Source organism: Taeniopygia guttata, chromosome 15 (assembly GCF_048771995.1).
Source record: "Taeniopygia guttata chromosome 15, bTaeGut7.mat, whole genome shotgun sequence".
NCBI classification, from domain to species: domain Eukaryota; kingdom Metazoa; phylum Chordata; class Aves; order Passeriformes; family Estrildidae; genus Taeniopygia; species Taeniopygia guttata.
The window spans coordinates 3725843-3740126 of record NC_133040.1 but is presented as its reverse complement, the minus strand read 5'-3'; the positions used below and the strand labels follow the sequence as shown (position 1 = coordinate 3740126).

Genomic DNA, 14284 nt, shown 5'->3' with positions numbered 1-14284 from the left:
GTGTTACAAATTTAGCACTAATTAGGACTTCTCTTTCTTAGCTATTTTAGGCAAGAAAATCTTCAATATCCTTTGTTAAATCTTAATCATCTTGTTTGTAGAAGTAAATCATATGGAAACATTGGTTTATCCACCCAGCTACAGTCTATTAAACTTTTTCCATTCTCCTTTTCTTTGTGACATGACTTATAGCTAGATATTTTGTAATCAGTTAGCTTTATTTATCAAATCTTATCCCAGGACTAGGTTTTCTTTGACTAAGACTAACCTACAGACCATTAATTTGTCACAGTCCATCCCTAACTTCTCAAAGATCCCCCTTTTACAGGAACATCAGTGATCAAATTTATTTATATTTGTTTTACGTATTTATTGCTCATATATTCCAGATGTTAAACCTCATGGAATTCTTGTAACTGGCAAGCATCTCTTTCTGCCAAAGATCTACACATGTAGATATTTGTGTATTTTAGCACTTGGGAATTAATCATGAGAGAAACTTAATCAAGTTTGCAGTGATGAAAAGCCCTTAATTAGAGCAGACGCCGAAATGTCCTCCTGCTCTTCTTGCAGTACCCAAATCTCATTGAAACCTTGCCTGAAGACCAGAAAACAAATCTCACAGTTGATTGGATATATCTAATTGTGAATTGATGTCTATGCTTTTGCAGATATGTTTCAAATCTTGCCTGGCGGCTGCAATGGCCAATTTGCCCATACTGAAGAAATTAATTCATTTTTAACTACAGAGCAAAGCTGTGATGTTGGGCAATATATGTCTGCCTTTCTGAAAAGAATATTACTTGTCTCTAGCAAAATCAGTGTATTGCTAAATGATTGACAGAACCACAAAAGATTTTGTTTTTAATGTTTAGGAAACACTGATGGAGAAGAGAAAGCCCTACAGGCTGGCTGAGGCAGAACAAACTCATTTCCATTCATCAAAAGCCATATTGAGCTTTAAAGAGGAAATGGAGATGGAAGGTTACACCTTCACGGATGCCACTAAGTAAAAAGAGCATGTGAGAAGTAATCAGTGGTGAGCTCATGGCTTAAAACACACATGTACAGGTGCACACCAGCAGCAGTGCTGAGAACTGAAGCAGGCTCTGTCTGAACATACACCATAAAGCCTGAGAAATACTGGAGACTGTCAAGGTGTCTTTCATGAATTAATGCAAGCTGATGTTAAAATCTCTCTTTTACAATCAATTAGAAAGGGTAGTTTGGCAGCAGGATTAATAACCTCTGAAACAAATGTAGCATGGAAAGGAAGATTCCATGACCAGAGCTCAGCTCAGAAGAATTTGTTCATGTCTAGAAAAACTGGATGAAGACTGTTCCTGCTTAGCCTGTGAAGGGAAACATGAAATACAGTCATTTCTGTTTACTTCTGCCAAACAGCTGGTCAGAGAGTGTTTTCTGCACTGTGCAAGCCTAAAGCAAGTGTTATTTGTACTTTACTGCATGAGGTAGGATGCAAGTGGTGTTCACTGAGGTGACACTGTGACATCCTGTCTGCCTTTAGGGCTCTAAGTACTAACAGTAACTGAGTCCTTTTTTCCCTCCATGTGGCTTATAATTGGGGGAATAAGATGTGTGAGTCTGTGAGTTGGGCAGCACATAGATAAATTCCAGATGATGATTTAATGCTGGTGAATACAAGTCTTATAGTTCTCCAAGCAGCCTGGTACTGGAGGGGACCTTTGAGGTCAATTCATTTCCCTTCTGTCACAGGCAGCCATCTGAAAGAAGCTGCATGATAAAGTGACCCAGCTCCATTTAAAAGTTTTTTTTTTTGCCACCATTTCTACTATTGTAATGGTGCAGGAAGAGGAATCCTACAGCAGGTCCTTGGGAATGTAGAAATCTTCCTATTGCCAGCCTTAATATACTCTTATCCGGTTTATTCACATCTTTCTTTTCTGCCAAAATTGTGCTTCTGCTTAAATAGCGCTTCTCCCTTCTGTGTGCTCATCCGTGATGTATTTATAGGGAGTCCTCTCTCAGCATTCACTGCATGAGATAAAACAAGCCATCCTTTTTTTAGACTCCTTTCGTGTAACAGACTTTCACAATCTGAATCATCCTTGCAGCTCATCCCTTCACCTGCTCCTGTCTGGGCATGGGGAGCAAGCAGAACGAGCAAGAGCAGCTATATATTCTCCTACCAGGGATTTTTACAATGCCATTAATACTGCCTTGTTTCCTTACTGCTCTGTTGTACATTTATACTCTCTGTATATAGAATTCAAGCATATAAATTATGTTACACAGTGAACTAACTGGTGTGTCATCTCCTCTGGTGCCACTTGTGCTCCTTGGGAGTGTGGTCAGCATCTTGCAAAATCCTTCAGTGCTTTTCATCTGGTGCTCTTTCATCCTTGATAGCTCCTGCAGTGTTTCAGCATGAAGATGTTTCAGCAGTCATTACAAAAGCAAGTGAATCGTTAAAAAAAAGCACAATCAATCCATCTTCTTTAGTGTCACCAATTAATAGCTACTCAGGATGCTTTGCAACCTATAGTTGCTTAAGGGAAGAAAAATAACCACCCTCTTCCTGTAGTGCTGAGCTGTCATTATATTCTGTGTATCCTGCCCAAACAAGGAAGCTTTATTAAATAAATTAGGCAATATGCAAAGGTTTCTGATATGGAGCTTTAAAGAAGAGTGAAAAAACAGTACAAAGAAGGGAGCTAAAAACCAATTGGTAGACAAGATTATTTCTTTTTATCGGAACCCATTTCTCTTTTCAGAAGCCAGCAATCAGAACCTGATTTGGTGGCCACACTTCTGTCTGCTGCTGCCCCTCCAAGCAAACAGTGCTGAGGCCACCAGTTTCCTTCACTTGATGGAGCTGGAACAGCCTTTTACTTCATGCTTCTGGTTTGGAATATTTTGCTGCAGACTGTGCAAAATAAGGGACCATTTTTAAAAGGGAGCAGTGTTGCCCTTGTGGGCAGCTTGGGCTGGGTCTGTGTGCCCATTGCTCCAGTCACAAGCTGCTAGAGCAGAGTCATTGCACCCTTGGGCACTGTCAGAGCACCTGGAGAAAATCTGGACCCACATTTGCCAGACCTAAAGATGCATTCCCCAACCCACCCACAGCTGCTGTCTCCAATCCCTCCCTGCCATCTCACCTCCCTGTCTGTAGCACTTTTGCCACTGGACACGCCCCAAGCAGGATAGCAATGCCACCTCTTGAGGGGAATCAACTGAATCCCAGCCCATGTGGCATAGTTGGAGCTCTGTGCCCAAGTGTAATGGAACCTGATGGAAGCTAATTAAAAAGAAAACTATCCATTTTGCTGTCTCTTTAGGGTTTTGCCATAAAAACCTTATGTTGTCCTACAAGCCTAACAAATGCATTCACATGTAAAAATCAGCCATAAAGCTGCCTGGAGAGTATTTAACATGTCTAAGCTGTCATTTGTAAGGGCTGCCTCAAGCCTGGATCCTGCAGGTAGGAGTGACCTTTCTGCTGTCCTGAAACCACCCTGCATAAATGGGGCATCCCTGCTTCAAAATGGGAAAGAGGGACAAGCCCAGGAATCCTGCGCCGACAGTCATGTGCAGGGGATGTTCCTCCATCTGGCCTTGACAGGAGCTGGGAAAAAGGCAAAGAGTACTTGTTATATTAGAGCAGTGCCAAAGATGTTCAGAGGTTAAGAGAGTGTAAATCTCTCCGAGTGTTAATAGGAGTGTTTCCTGGTCTTGTCCTCAACCCCAGCTAGGCCACAATTTTTAAGGCAAAGTGAATTTCCTTTAGGACACAAAAGTCACCATGTTTTTTTGCAGTGGAAGAAAATTATGGGCTGTGTCCCTTTGGCTGCCCCAAGGGAAAAATCAACATGGTTTAAATGCCAGCTCTCCCCAGTGTCTGTACAGGATGAGATTTTCACTCACCCGAACTATGCAGAATTCAGAGTTTCTGCTGAAACTGGGCTTGTGCAGAAGGTGTATCTGGGCAGGTCTCCCTTTGCAGGAGGAGAGGGCTGCTTTGGGTCCGTGGGGTAACTCCAGCTGGTGTCTCCTTGCAGGCGTCGGAGGTGGAGCGGCAGCTCTCCCTGCAGGTCCACACCCTCCGGGAGGACTTTCGGGAGAAGCATTCCTCCAGCAGCCAGCACATCGTGAGGCTGGAGAGCCTCCAGGCCGAGGTGAGTCTCCTGCCTTCCTCCTGCAGAAAGCAGCCAGGGCTGTTGGAGCCTGTGTAAGACCCTCTTTGAGCTGAGCAAACACAGTCAGCTGGTGGAGCCAACAGAAGGATGGCAGCGCCGGGGCAGAGGACTCGCCCAGCAAGGATTGCTCCATGGTGCTCTGGCTGGGCTGGCTCAGGGCACCTTCCAGTGCTGCCTCGCCACAGCATTCCTGCAAAATGAATGGATGAGAAGGATCTTCAAGGAGCCAAACCATGGCTGTGCTCCTGCAGGGCTGCTGCCCAGTACAGATTAAACTCTGTTAGGAATGGTGGGAAAGTCTGCAAGGGTTTTTTCCGTCTGTTCCTCATGCTTGCAAAGAAAGCAGCAATCCTGTCTTGTCTCTGAGCCATGCCCTTGGGAAAGCAAGGAGCCCCTGCCTGTTTTAACTCAGGTACATTTGCAGGAATGAGACAGCTTCCTTTCTTCTCCCTTCCCTGACAGGGTCACTGGGGATCACATAGGCAGGAGCTAGATGGGTAGAAGATGGCCACCTCTACTACCCAACCAGTTCTTTTATTTAAAAGCTGCCTGGAAAAGCTTTTGCTAAAATCTCTCGATTTCTTTTCTCCCTCTCCCACCTGCTCCTTGCTGGTCCCTCGCCTTTTCTTCCCCTCCCCTTGGTGTGGAGCAGCAAGTCCTTGAAGTAAGTATGGAGGCTTGGAAAGGCTTTGTCTGCAAGTACATTGCTGTTACCAAGCATGCCTGTCACCATGCATGCCACACCATGTCTCCTCACCTGTCTCTTGCTTTCCAAACCCTTTCTTTCCCCTTGTGCCTTTCCCATGGTCCAAGGCTCATGGCAGAGTGGTGTTTTTTATGTTGTATTGTTATTTACAGCATGTTCATTACTGGTCTGCCTACCAAATATGAAATCTCTCCATTAAACCTCTTATTTTTCTTTCTCCAACCCACGCAAATCATGATGATGGTGGGCAGAGACATCTCAGAAACCATTGGTCACCTCACAGCAGCTTTCCAATACCTCCAGTGGCCTTTACTCTGCAGAAATAGCAAGTCCACATGTTTGGCTGATATTCCTTTGTGCAGCCAAATCTTTCCAGCAACCTGGAAAGCAGCAAAGGCACATGATCCAAAGAGGCCAAGAAAACAGTGGGAATTTGCTGAGTTTGTCTATGCTTCATGAACTGAAAGGAGGCCATAGGGAATATTTAGAGTTATACTGGACTGGTGGATATCTGGCATACCAAACTCAGAGATCCTGTGTGTACTAATGTGGGAAAAAGCTCCTTCTTCTTGGTTAAACAAGAAGTGACCTTGGCTAGTGCTGATTCATCCCTTGCACTCTTCCCAGCTAACTGAGTCACGGAGGGTTTGTTTGGCAAACTGTCCCTCGCCTGAAATCACTGCCCTTGACAAGTAAAAGAAATGAACCAATTTTAAGGGCAACAGATCACTGGGAGGCTAAAAATAAGCACGGCACAGAAAGGAGTCTTCACAAGTGAAAAGACAGAAAAATCTCTGGTGAGGACCTGATGAACACACCAATTAAGGACAGCAATGGGCAGTGCTGTGGCACAGCCCTGCAGGGAGCAGGATCCCACAGGCTCACCAGGATCCTGCTGGCTCACTCTGTGGACTCCAGCACCCACACAGGGAAAATGCCACCATCAGGACCAGCCAGGAAAAGTAACCAGTTTTTCCCAGTCTTTCAAATGTTAAGGTTCAAGGGGTAGGCAGGGGTGTTCTCCACTTAATGCCCTTGAATATTCCTGCCTGCTCCCTGACCTGCCAGTGCACACCCAGCCCCTTTGGAGCTGGTCCTGCAGCCTGGAGAAGGAGTTGTTTCCTTTCAGAGCTTTCCTAAGCTTTAAACCACACACAGAGGTGGTTTCTCTCATACAGGCACAGAACATCTTTGTACATCCTTCTGCTTTTTGCTGTTTCATTTATCTCCTGGGAATGTGGTGTCTCTCCTCTCTGGTCCTTGCAAAGTCTGACAGGGCCTCTCTTTGCCCTGCAGATCAAAATGCTGACGGACAGGAAGCGGGAGCTGGAGCATCGCCTTAGTGCCATGATGGAGGAGAACGACCTGCTCCAGGGAACCGTGGAGGAGCTGCAGGACCGAGTCCTCATCCTGGAGAGACAAAGCCATGACAAGGACCTGCAGGTGAGGAGGCAGCAGTGAGACAGGGAGGGGATGGGGAGATGCAGTAAAAGTCATGATTTGGGGTAAAATTTGCCATGAACTGGGAGACAGAACAACTGGAAGAATGGCATCAAGCTAGGTCCTGGGTGTTTCCCATGAAGATAGGTAACAGGAACATCAATGAGGCATCTTGACACCAAAGAGCAGCGTAGGAGGGAGATCTGAGCAAGGAAGTGGGGCAGGGTACTAGGGGAATGAGGTAAATGCAAAAAGAATCAGAGGACTCTGATTACAGTTCATTTTATTTATTTTTTTAAGAGTAGAATTGACTTCAAAAGGGGCTTCTCCAGATCCTGCTGTTCCAGAGGGCAGTCACTGGCCTCTTAGATCCCAGTGCTCAGATGGTTTCCCAACAATCTCCATGGTGTTCACATCCATGCATCACCAAATATCAGTCCCCAGAAAACAAGCTTGGCTTAGAATGAGCAAGGTTTTTCTATTTCACTTCTGTGGTTTACCAAGCACTGGATCCTCAGCTCTGCAAAACAACCCTGAATATTTTTTCCTAAAAGTATATTTGTATATATATTTTTTTTAATGTAGGTAGCACTTTCTTTTTGGATGCACTTCCTGCTGTGTTGTTTTCAGCAAATTTCTTTACCTGAGTCCCAACTTCTTCACAATGTTCTTCATTTTAGTGCTGATTAATCTGCTATTTTTATCTTTCTGGATATTCTGGATTCTAAACAGTGTCTAATGACACTTGGAGATTATTAAGCTCCAATAAACAGCAATACCAGCCAAGAGTACTTTCCTCCTGGCTGGAAACCCTGTTTTGTGTCACTCATTCCTCTCTCCCAGCTCCCTCACAAACCAAGAGATCGATACAGTCCATATTGCCTCCATTAATATTTTTCTGATTCCTTGATTTTCTTCCCAAGCTGCACCAAAGCCAGCTGGAACTCCAGGAGGTGAGGCTGTCCTACCGACAGCTGCAGGGCAAGGTGGAGGAGCTCAGCGAGGAGAAAAGTCTCCAAAACCTCAACACAACCAGCACATCCCTGCTCTCTGAGATAGAGCAGAGCATGGAGGCAGAGGAGCTGGAGCAAGAACGAGAACAGGTATTTACACTTGCTAGGAAAGCCCACAGGCCTCTGTGACCAGTCCCAGAGCAGAAGAGAGTTTAATGCATTTGATCTGGATTTGGAGCTCAACCAAAGGCCAGAAAATTGGGATTGGGGTGTGGCATCAACATTCTTTTGATGATATGAAAGTAAACCTCTGCCTCCATTTCCAAATCAGCACGGCAAATATTTGTGAGGGCTGGCAATCACACACTTCACTTGGCCGTGGCAGGAGGATGTCCGTGGCCCTGGCAGCCCAGGCTAATGCAGGCTCTCTTTGCAGCTGAGGCTGCAGCTCTGGGAGGCGTACTGCCAAGTGCGGTACCTCTGCTCCCACCTGCGGGGCAACGACAGCGCCGACTCGGCCGTGTCCACCGACTCCTCCATGGACGAGTCCTCCGAAACCTCTTCAGCCAAAGACGTGCCGGCCGGGAGCCTGCGCGCAGCCCTCAGCGAGCTCAAGAGACTGATTCAGAACGTGCTGGACGGGGCAGACTCCACGGTAAGTTGGTGGCACAGAGCGGCCTTGCCTTGTGCACGTCCCCTGGCCCAGAGCTTGCTGCAGGTGCTGCTGGAGGCCCCCCTCTCCCAGGAAACCTCTTCCCTGAGATGGGAAATCACAGAGCATAGCCCACTCTTTGTGTCTCAAGTGGTCAGCCAAGAGCCAAGCACGCGGGGTTTCAGCCTGAAGTGCTCAGACCACCTAAAGTTTCAAGCTCATCCAACTGTCATTGGCCTGGGAGTAGTTCTGGAAAATTAATAAAAGTAGGCTTACTTTGAGATTTTCAGTAGGTTAGAGTTTCAACGTGGAAATATTACAGATTGCCTTACACATCTCAGTTCAGTTATTTCCTCTGGGATTTTCCTAACCTTCCTTTATTAGCAATAGTATCACAAAACTGTCTTAACCCCTGTGTTGGGAGGTTCTGTCCCTGTGAATTGTCATTGGTAGAAATGTCTTGGCAGGAGCTGCCAAACTCAGATCTGTGGCAGGTTAAGGGTTTTGCTGGCACAAGATGATGTCTGTAGGCTGTGTTCCCCAGGCTGCTGGGCAGAGGGGGTGGCGTGGAGGGACAACTCAGCATCCACAGAAGTGCAGAATTACAACGAAACACCTCACTTTGTGTTGTGGCTCAAATCAGGTCTGGTCCCATTCCCTACAAGCTGGTTGCATTGCCATTAGGGTTTACTCGGGGTGCTGTGGTGAGGAAAACAGTGCAGCCCCTGCAGGGGGCTGTGGGGGAGTATTCACACTCCTCATTTAAGTACCCATAGCTGAGTATAGAGATGAAGTTGCATTTGCTGAATAAATTCAGAGAGTTCTGTAAAAGGTCCACAAACAGAGACTGTAGCCACATGGGCTACCAAATGGGCAGTAGGTCTCTGTAAATTTGGTTTATTTCAAGCTCTGCATGCTCTTTGCATCATGTGTGGAAGCACTGCCCTTGGTTGATCACCCTTGGTTGTGGAGGTATATGAAAACAAAAAACTCTACCAAAGTTACATTCGCATTTTCTTCTTCCTTGTTTATCACCCTCATCCCAAACTGGTACCAAATTAATACAATTGCCTTTTTTAAAGTGAAATCTGAGCAAGAGATTTCTCTCCCGCTCTCAGAGCTCTCGGCGAAGCGACGACGACACCTTAGAGGAGCAGATCAGGAGAACAAGTGAGGATTCGCGAGCCCTGAGGGAATTAATGGAGGGAGAACGGGGGAAACTGAGGCAGAGTTTGGAGGAGCTGCAGCGACTGCACAGCCAGGTTAGTAACTCCCACACGTCACATGTGGCCTTGTAACAGCAGTGTTCATCCTCTAAGACATGCCTTCCATCAAAGAGACCAACATGATAAATAATCCAGGAGGATTTAGGCCAAAATGGTTGGATGAGGGATATTTGTTAAACCCAATGAGAGGATTTAAGCATTTAGGATGAAAATTTCTGACAAATTGTCTGGGGCCCATCTGAGGCATCATCTCAAGCAGCCAAACTTCCTATAGGCCTTTCTCTCAGTCCGCTTTTTAGCCAGTCTCTGTTACTTAAATTCTTCTCAGCAGAAGTACGAGGCTTCTTAATATGAGGTACTGGAAACCCAGAGGTACCCAGGCTGACCTGAATTGCTGCACTGAGCCCTTGTGAGGGCTATGTGCACCATTATTCCATGGATATAAAGGTGCTGCTCTACTGTTCATGGAGCAGGGCTTGATCTCTTCCACAGCAGCATCACAAAACCCTCAGAAAAGCACCCCCAGAGAATCCTAATTGTGGCCAGGCTGTCACCAGGCAGCACCTCAGGGAGCAGCTGAGGCAACCTCAACAGCAAGGAATGGTCCAGCCCAACACCAGCTCCACACCCAAAGCACAGAATCCCATTGCACCCCCACCCAGCATCATCTGTGTCTGAGGCCCAATGCCAAGGGCAGGAAATGGACACAGCCATCCAAAGAGGTGCTTGGCAGTCCTTGTCTCTGTGGGACAAGACTCCAGATACTGGAGGGGATCTAGAGGCTGCAGCAGAAGGAGCAGCGACTGCACTGGAGCAGGGAATGGGATTAATGTCCTTGGCTGGTCTTCCCAGCAGTGCTGTATCACCCTTTGGAGAATAAATAGGAAAACACACCCCTGTTCAGAAAGTCAGCACAACCTGGGGTCTGACAGCAAATACCCTGGCAGTGGTGGCTGCACGTGTGCAAGGGTGGGAAATGTCCTGCTTCCACAGCAGCTGATCAGGGCTGGGGAGGAGAGGGGAGCAGCCCTGGAGCCCATCCTTCCCCTAGGAGTGCTCCTCTCAGCAGTGTGGCCACCACAAGAGACACTTTTGAAGGTCCAGCCTTCTGTCCCTAGTGAGACATAAGCCCAGGCTGTGCTGCTGCAGTCCTGTGCACCACACACAAACTTCCCTTGCCCTGAAACACACCTGAGATGGAGGAGACAAGGGCTTGACCTCTGCAACCGGCAGTGCTGACAGAGACCTTTAGAGACTTATTCACACATCTTAGGCTTGTCTGATCGCCCCAAACTCTCTGGCCAGGAGGGACCAGAAGACCAGCTCTGTATTGCAAGTCTGGAACCCTGGGTCTGCTTTTAGGGGTCCCCAGCTACCAAAGCTATGAATATTTAGTAAGCAGAGAGAGGACTGCAGTTCTGTTTTCTTCTCACACCTCTGTGTGATGTGGAGAAAGATGGGCCATAGCTACAAATGCAGCAGCCATTACTCTCAGAGAGGAACTCCAGCCTCCCACAGCAAGTACATGTCTCCCACAGCTTTTGCCTGTTATCCAGCCTCACACTTGCTGCAGGTTGGTAATTACTCTCACCACCTATTTAAGAGGCAACATCTTCTGTTCAGTGCTACAGAAAATTGATGCATGTGGAAATCTGGTCCACCTGGGGGAAGTAGTGCTCTGCTGCCTCCTCATCCCTCTGTTCTGGCACTGGTATTGACACAATCAAAGGGAGCTGCTTCTAAATGGCTTTTAGGATCTTGTGGCATCACACACATTCATTGCTCCTGCTCAAGAGCACGGTGAGCAGGTGGAGACAGGAAACATCCCCTTCTCTGTCTACTCTGAGAAGTTATTTCACACCTTCTGCATGTTTGTTTCCTCCCATTCTTACCTGAAGCACAGACACAACCAATTAAAATCCCAAACCTATCCCCAAACACCATGCTTTGGGCTTCTGGATCCTCCATCCCCTGGAATTTCTGTAGAAGTGCTCAGCACCTTTTACATCACCCCATCACCACTGGTCTCTGTCACACCATTGCTCTGAGGTGCTCCCCGTGTAGGGCTGAGGGAGGGCACAGCTCCCCAGTTCCCTGGCACTGCTCCCTGGTTCCCTGGCAGCCCCAGCACAGCCCCCCAGTCCCGTGGGGAGTCTCTGCACAGAGAGGGTGCATTCACACCCTCCTCCCCCCGGCCCAGCCCATCTCACTATCGGCAGATCCTCCCACGCCCTGGGTGTGATGAGCCCTTTTTGACTGTCTGCCCTCTATTTAAAGATTTCTTTGAAGATTCAAGCACTACTGAGCTGCATTTAGAGGCAGGAGGTGGGTCAAACGCTGGAAGGGTTTCCAGGTGGTGGAGTAGTGTAACAGAGCATGTGTGTGCCCTAGACAAAGAAATTAAATGTGTATGAAGAATTATGAAGCTGTGCTAATGCAATCCTGCATGATTTCACACCCTATTAACTCACTCTGCACAGGACCAAAGCGATAGATCATTTCTCAGACTATTAAAGACTCCAGACATATTTTAAAGTCTAATTAAAATTTTAAGATGTGCCAGTAACACCTTCCATGACATGAAAGAGAATTTTCACATCCTTTGTCTACAGCTTCATATTAATTCAGAAGACGTAATGGTCCCTTCAAAAAAATAGTATTTGCTAGTAAATTTATGTTAGCAATAATTTAACCCTGGCAAGATCAGAATTATAACAGGCAGACTCAGAAGATGTGTGCAAACTGCAAGACAAACTGCTTGGAGAGGGACAGCATTTGAGCACTGATGCCATAGTGTCAGCAAAGTCACAGGTGGGTGTTTTTACATGTTGCTGAAGCCATCCTGGTGACACATCTTGCCCAGGTCAGCATCCCAGAGCAGCTCAGCACATTTCATGGAGGGTGGCACCAGCACTAACAGCCCCACTCAGCAGACACAGCTTTTTCTATGACCAGGGGACCTCTCAACCTGCGGGTTGGCCCGTGTGGCTTTCCCCCCCGACACTTGTGGTGCATTTTCCTGAGCAGCCCTGGCTTTCACAGCCTCCCTGTGCCCGCAGGTGACGCTGCTGAGTGTGGAGATGACGACGCTGAAGGAGGAGCGGGACCGGCTGCGCGGCGCTGCCGAGGACAAGGAGGCGAGCGAACGGCTCCTGCAGGCCATCAGGGACCGCGACGAGGCCATCGCCAAGTGAGTGCCACCCGCAGCCGGAGCCGTGGCAGGAGATGCCTCTGGAGGGGCTTTCTCTTACTCTCCACAGCAGCTGGGGCAAAGTGATAGCTTTGCTGGCCTTGGGAAATGCTGCCAGGAGCTTGGGAGCAGGGCAGGAAATACTAAAGGCAGAGCTGCCCTATGGCTGGACTGGGGGCATTTAGGAGCATTCTGTGAACCACGTTTGTGCCATCCCTAGTGCTGGTGTGAGTCACAGCACGGAGGAGAGCACTTCAGAGCGCCAAATGGAAACACTAGGTCTGCCCTATTTGTCACATTCTTCTTCCTTTGCTATTCCAGACACACAGCCCTGCTTTCCTGACCATCCCCGTTAGAGCCTGCCTGGGCTTCTTCCCTAAGACATTCCTCTGGTCACTCCCTCTCCTTTCCTGTTCCAAGGTCTTTTTTGCCTCTCCAGTCCTGTAATTCTCTGGTTCTCCTTTTGAGATTCTCCCACTGGTTTGGCTCTTTATTTTGCCCATCCTTCTTACAGATCTGTGCAGTTCTGCTCCCCCATGCCCCAAATCTCCCTTCCCCAGCTCTGTCCTTGGGCTTGCCAAAATGCGCTGAGGAGAGGGACAGACACCTTTACGCCTCTGTGCTCTGCTAGAAAGGATTCACCTGATAATCCCTTCTACAAGCAGGTGGGCCAGGACACACCAATCCAGCTTCTTAGGGGAAAAGCCCTGGACAAGAGGAGGAGCAGGAGAGAGTTGCAGCTCTGAGGGTGCAGGAGCTAAATCAGCCCGCACCATCCCTTTTTATAAGTGGCTCCATGGCCCGTGCTGTCCTTGCTGGGCTAGCTGGCTACCAAATGGCCATCGCTGTGCTCTGTAACACCTCCATCTGTTGGCAAGGAGCAGGAGCATCCCAGCTGTGTGCCGGGCGTAGTTCTGCCGTTCCGTGGGTTGCTGGCTCTGCCGTGGCTATGGCAACACTGCCGCTGCCATCAATCCCCTGGAAGCATCCCCAGCACCACAAAAGGCTGCTTCAGGTGCTCAATCAGCCCAGAGTGGAAGGGCACAGCTGCTCCGGTTTGCTGTGACCCTGCTGGAAAAAGCACCAATATTTGGGGCTGGCTGTCCTGCAGTGCAGGAGCCGTGGGAATGGGGCACGGGCGAGGGGGATTAAGGAGCAGAGAGTGGCAACAAGTGAGAGCATCCTGTCACTGAAGTGAAAACATCCCTCCCAGACTGAGTGGGCTGGTTGCTGCCTGGGAAGGCTCGTGATTTTCTTCCCACCTCACACCCCAAGGGTTAAGTTGCTTTTGTTCAACCCATCCCCCCAAAAATCCCAAACTCTGAACAGAAATAAAATCACTGCCCGAGGCAGACATCTGGTGTGGAAAATTTTTGCTTGAAGCTTGAGTTTGGCAACATGGGAAGCAGTAGGAAAATAGGATCCTTTCAGAGGAAGTGTTAAGCAACCAGTACCTGGAATATTTGTGTTTATATTCTAGTACCTGGAATATAAACACAAATTCCCAAATTGCTCTTCTGCAGGGGAGAACAAGGGAGCTATTACAAGACAAGGAATGAGCTACAGTTAATAAGGTGCAATTATTTCTCTCTAAAATGTTTGCAAGGAAAGATGGTTCCCAGGAAGTCATGTTACACTGTCCTATCACACAGCAGTTAATTGAAAACTTAAGCTTTGTGCTCACCTGTGTGCTCCCAGCATGGTGATCAGCATTTCCCAGCTTGGGCAGCTTAGGAAATTGCTCCATCCTAAAAGACAATTCCTTTCCATGATCAAGGAGCAGCTGGAACACCTCAGCCACTGAGCATCTGGGGCTCTTTGGGTAACCTTGTCCATGGCATGACACGCTCAATGGCCACCAGATGTCTGGGAAAAAATGCAGCAGAGGTGTTCCCAAGGGCTTGGACAACTCCACTGAAATTTGGAGCTTTCCTTAAAG

The 14284-nt window shown here is 47.9% G+C and overlaps 1 protein-coding gene across 2 annotated transcripts in view; it reads left to right on the top strand.

Moving 5' to 3' along the window:
* BICDL1 (BICD family like cargo adaptor 1) overlaps positions 1-14284 on the top strand; it is a 48621-nt gene that overhangs the window by 26185 nt on the left and 8152 nt on the right. For both annotated transcript variants that reach the window (XR_012058369.1, XM_030285378.4), the window contains exons 3-8: positions 4041-4157; positions 6181-6327; positions 7248-7427; positions 7714-7932; positions 9048-9191; positions 12215-12345. Coding sequence is in view for 1 of the 2 variants with exons in the window: in XM_030285378.4 (XP_030141238.4) it covers positions 4041-4157; positions 6181-6327; positions 7248-7427; positions 7714-7932; positions 9048-9191; positions 12215-12345 (938 nt within the window). In the remaining variant the exon portion in view is untranslated. The remainder of the gene's footprint in view (positions 1-4040; positions 4158-6180; positions 6328-7247; positions 7428-7713; positions 7933-9047; positions 9192-12214; positions 12346-14284) is intronic.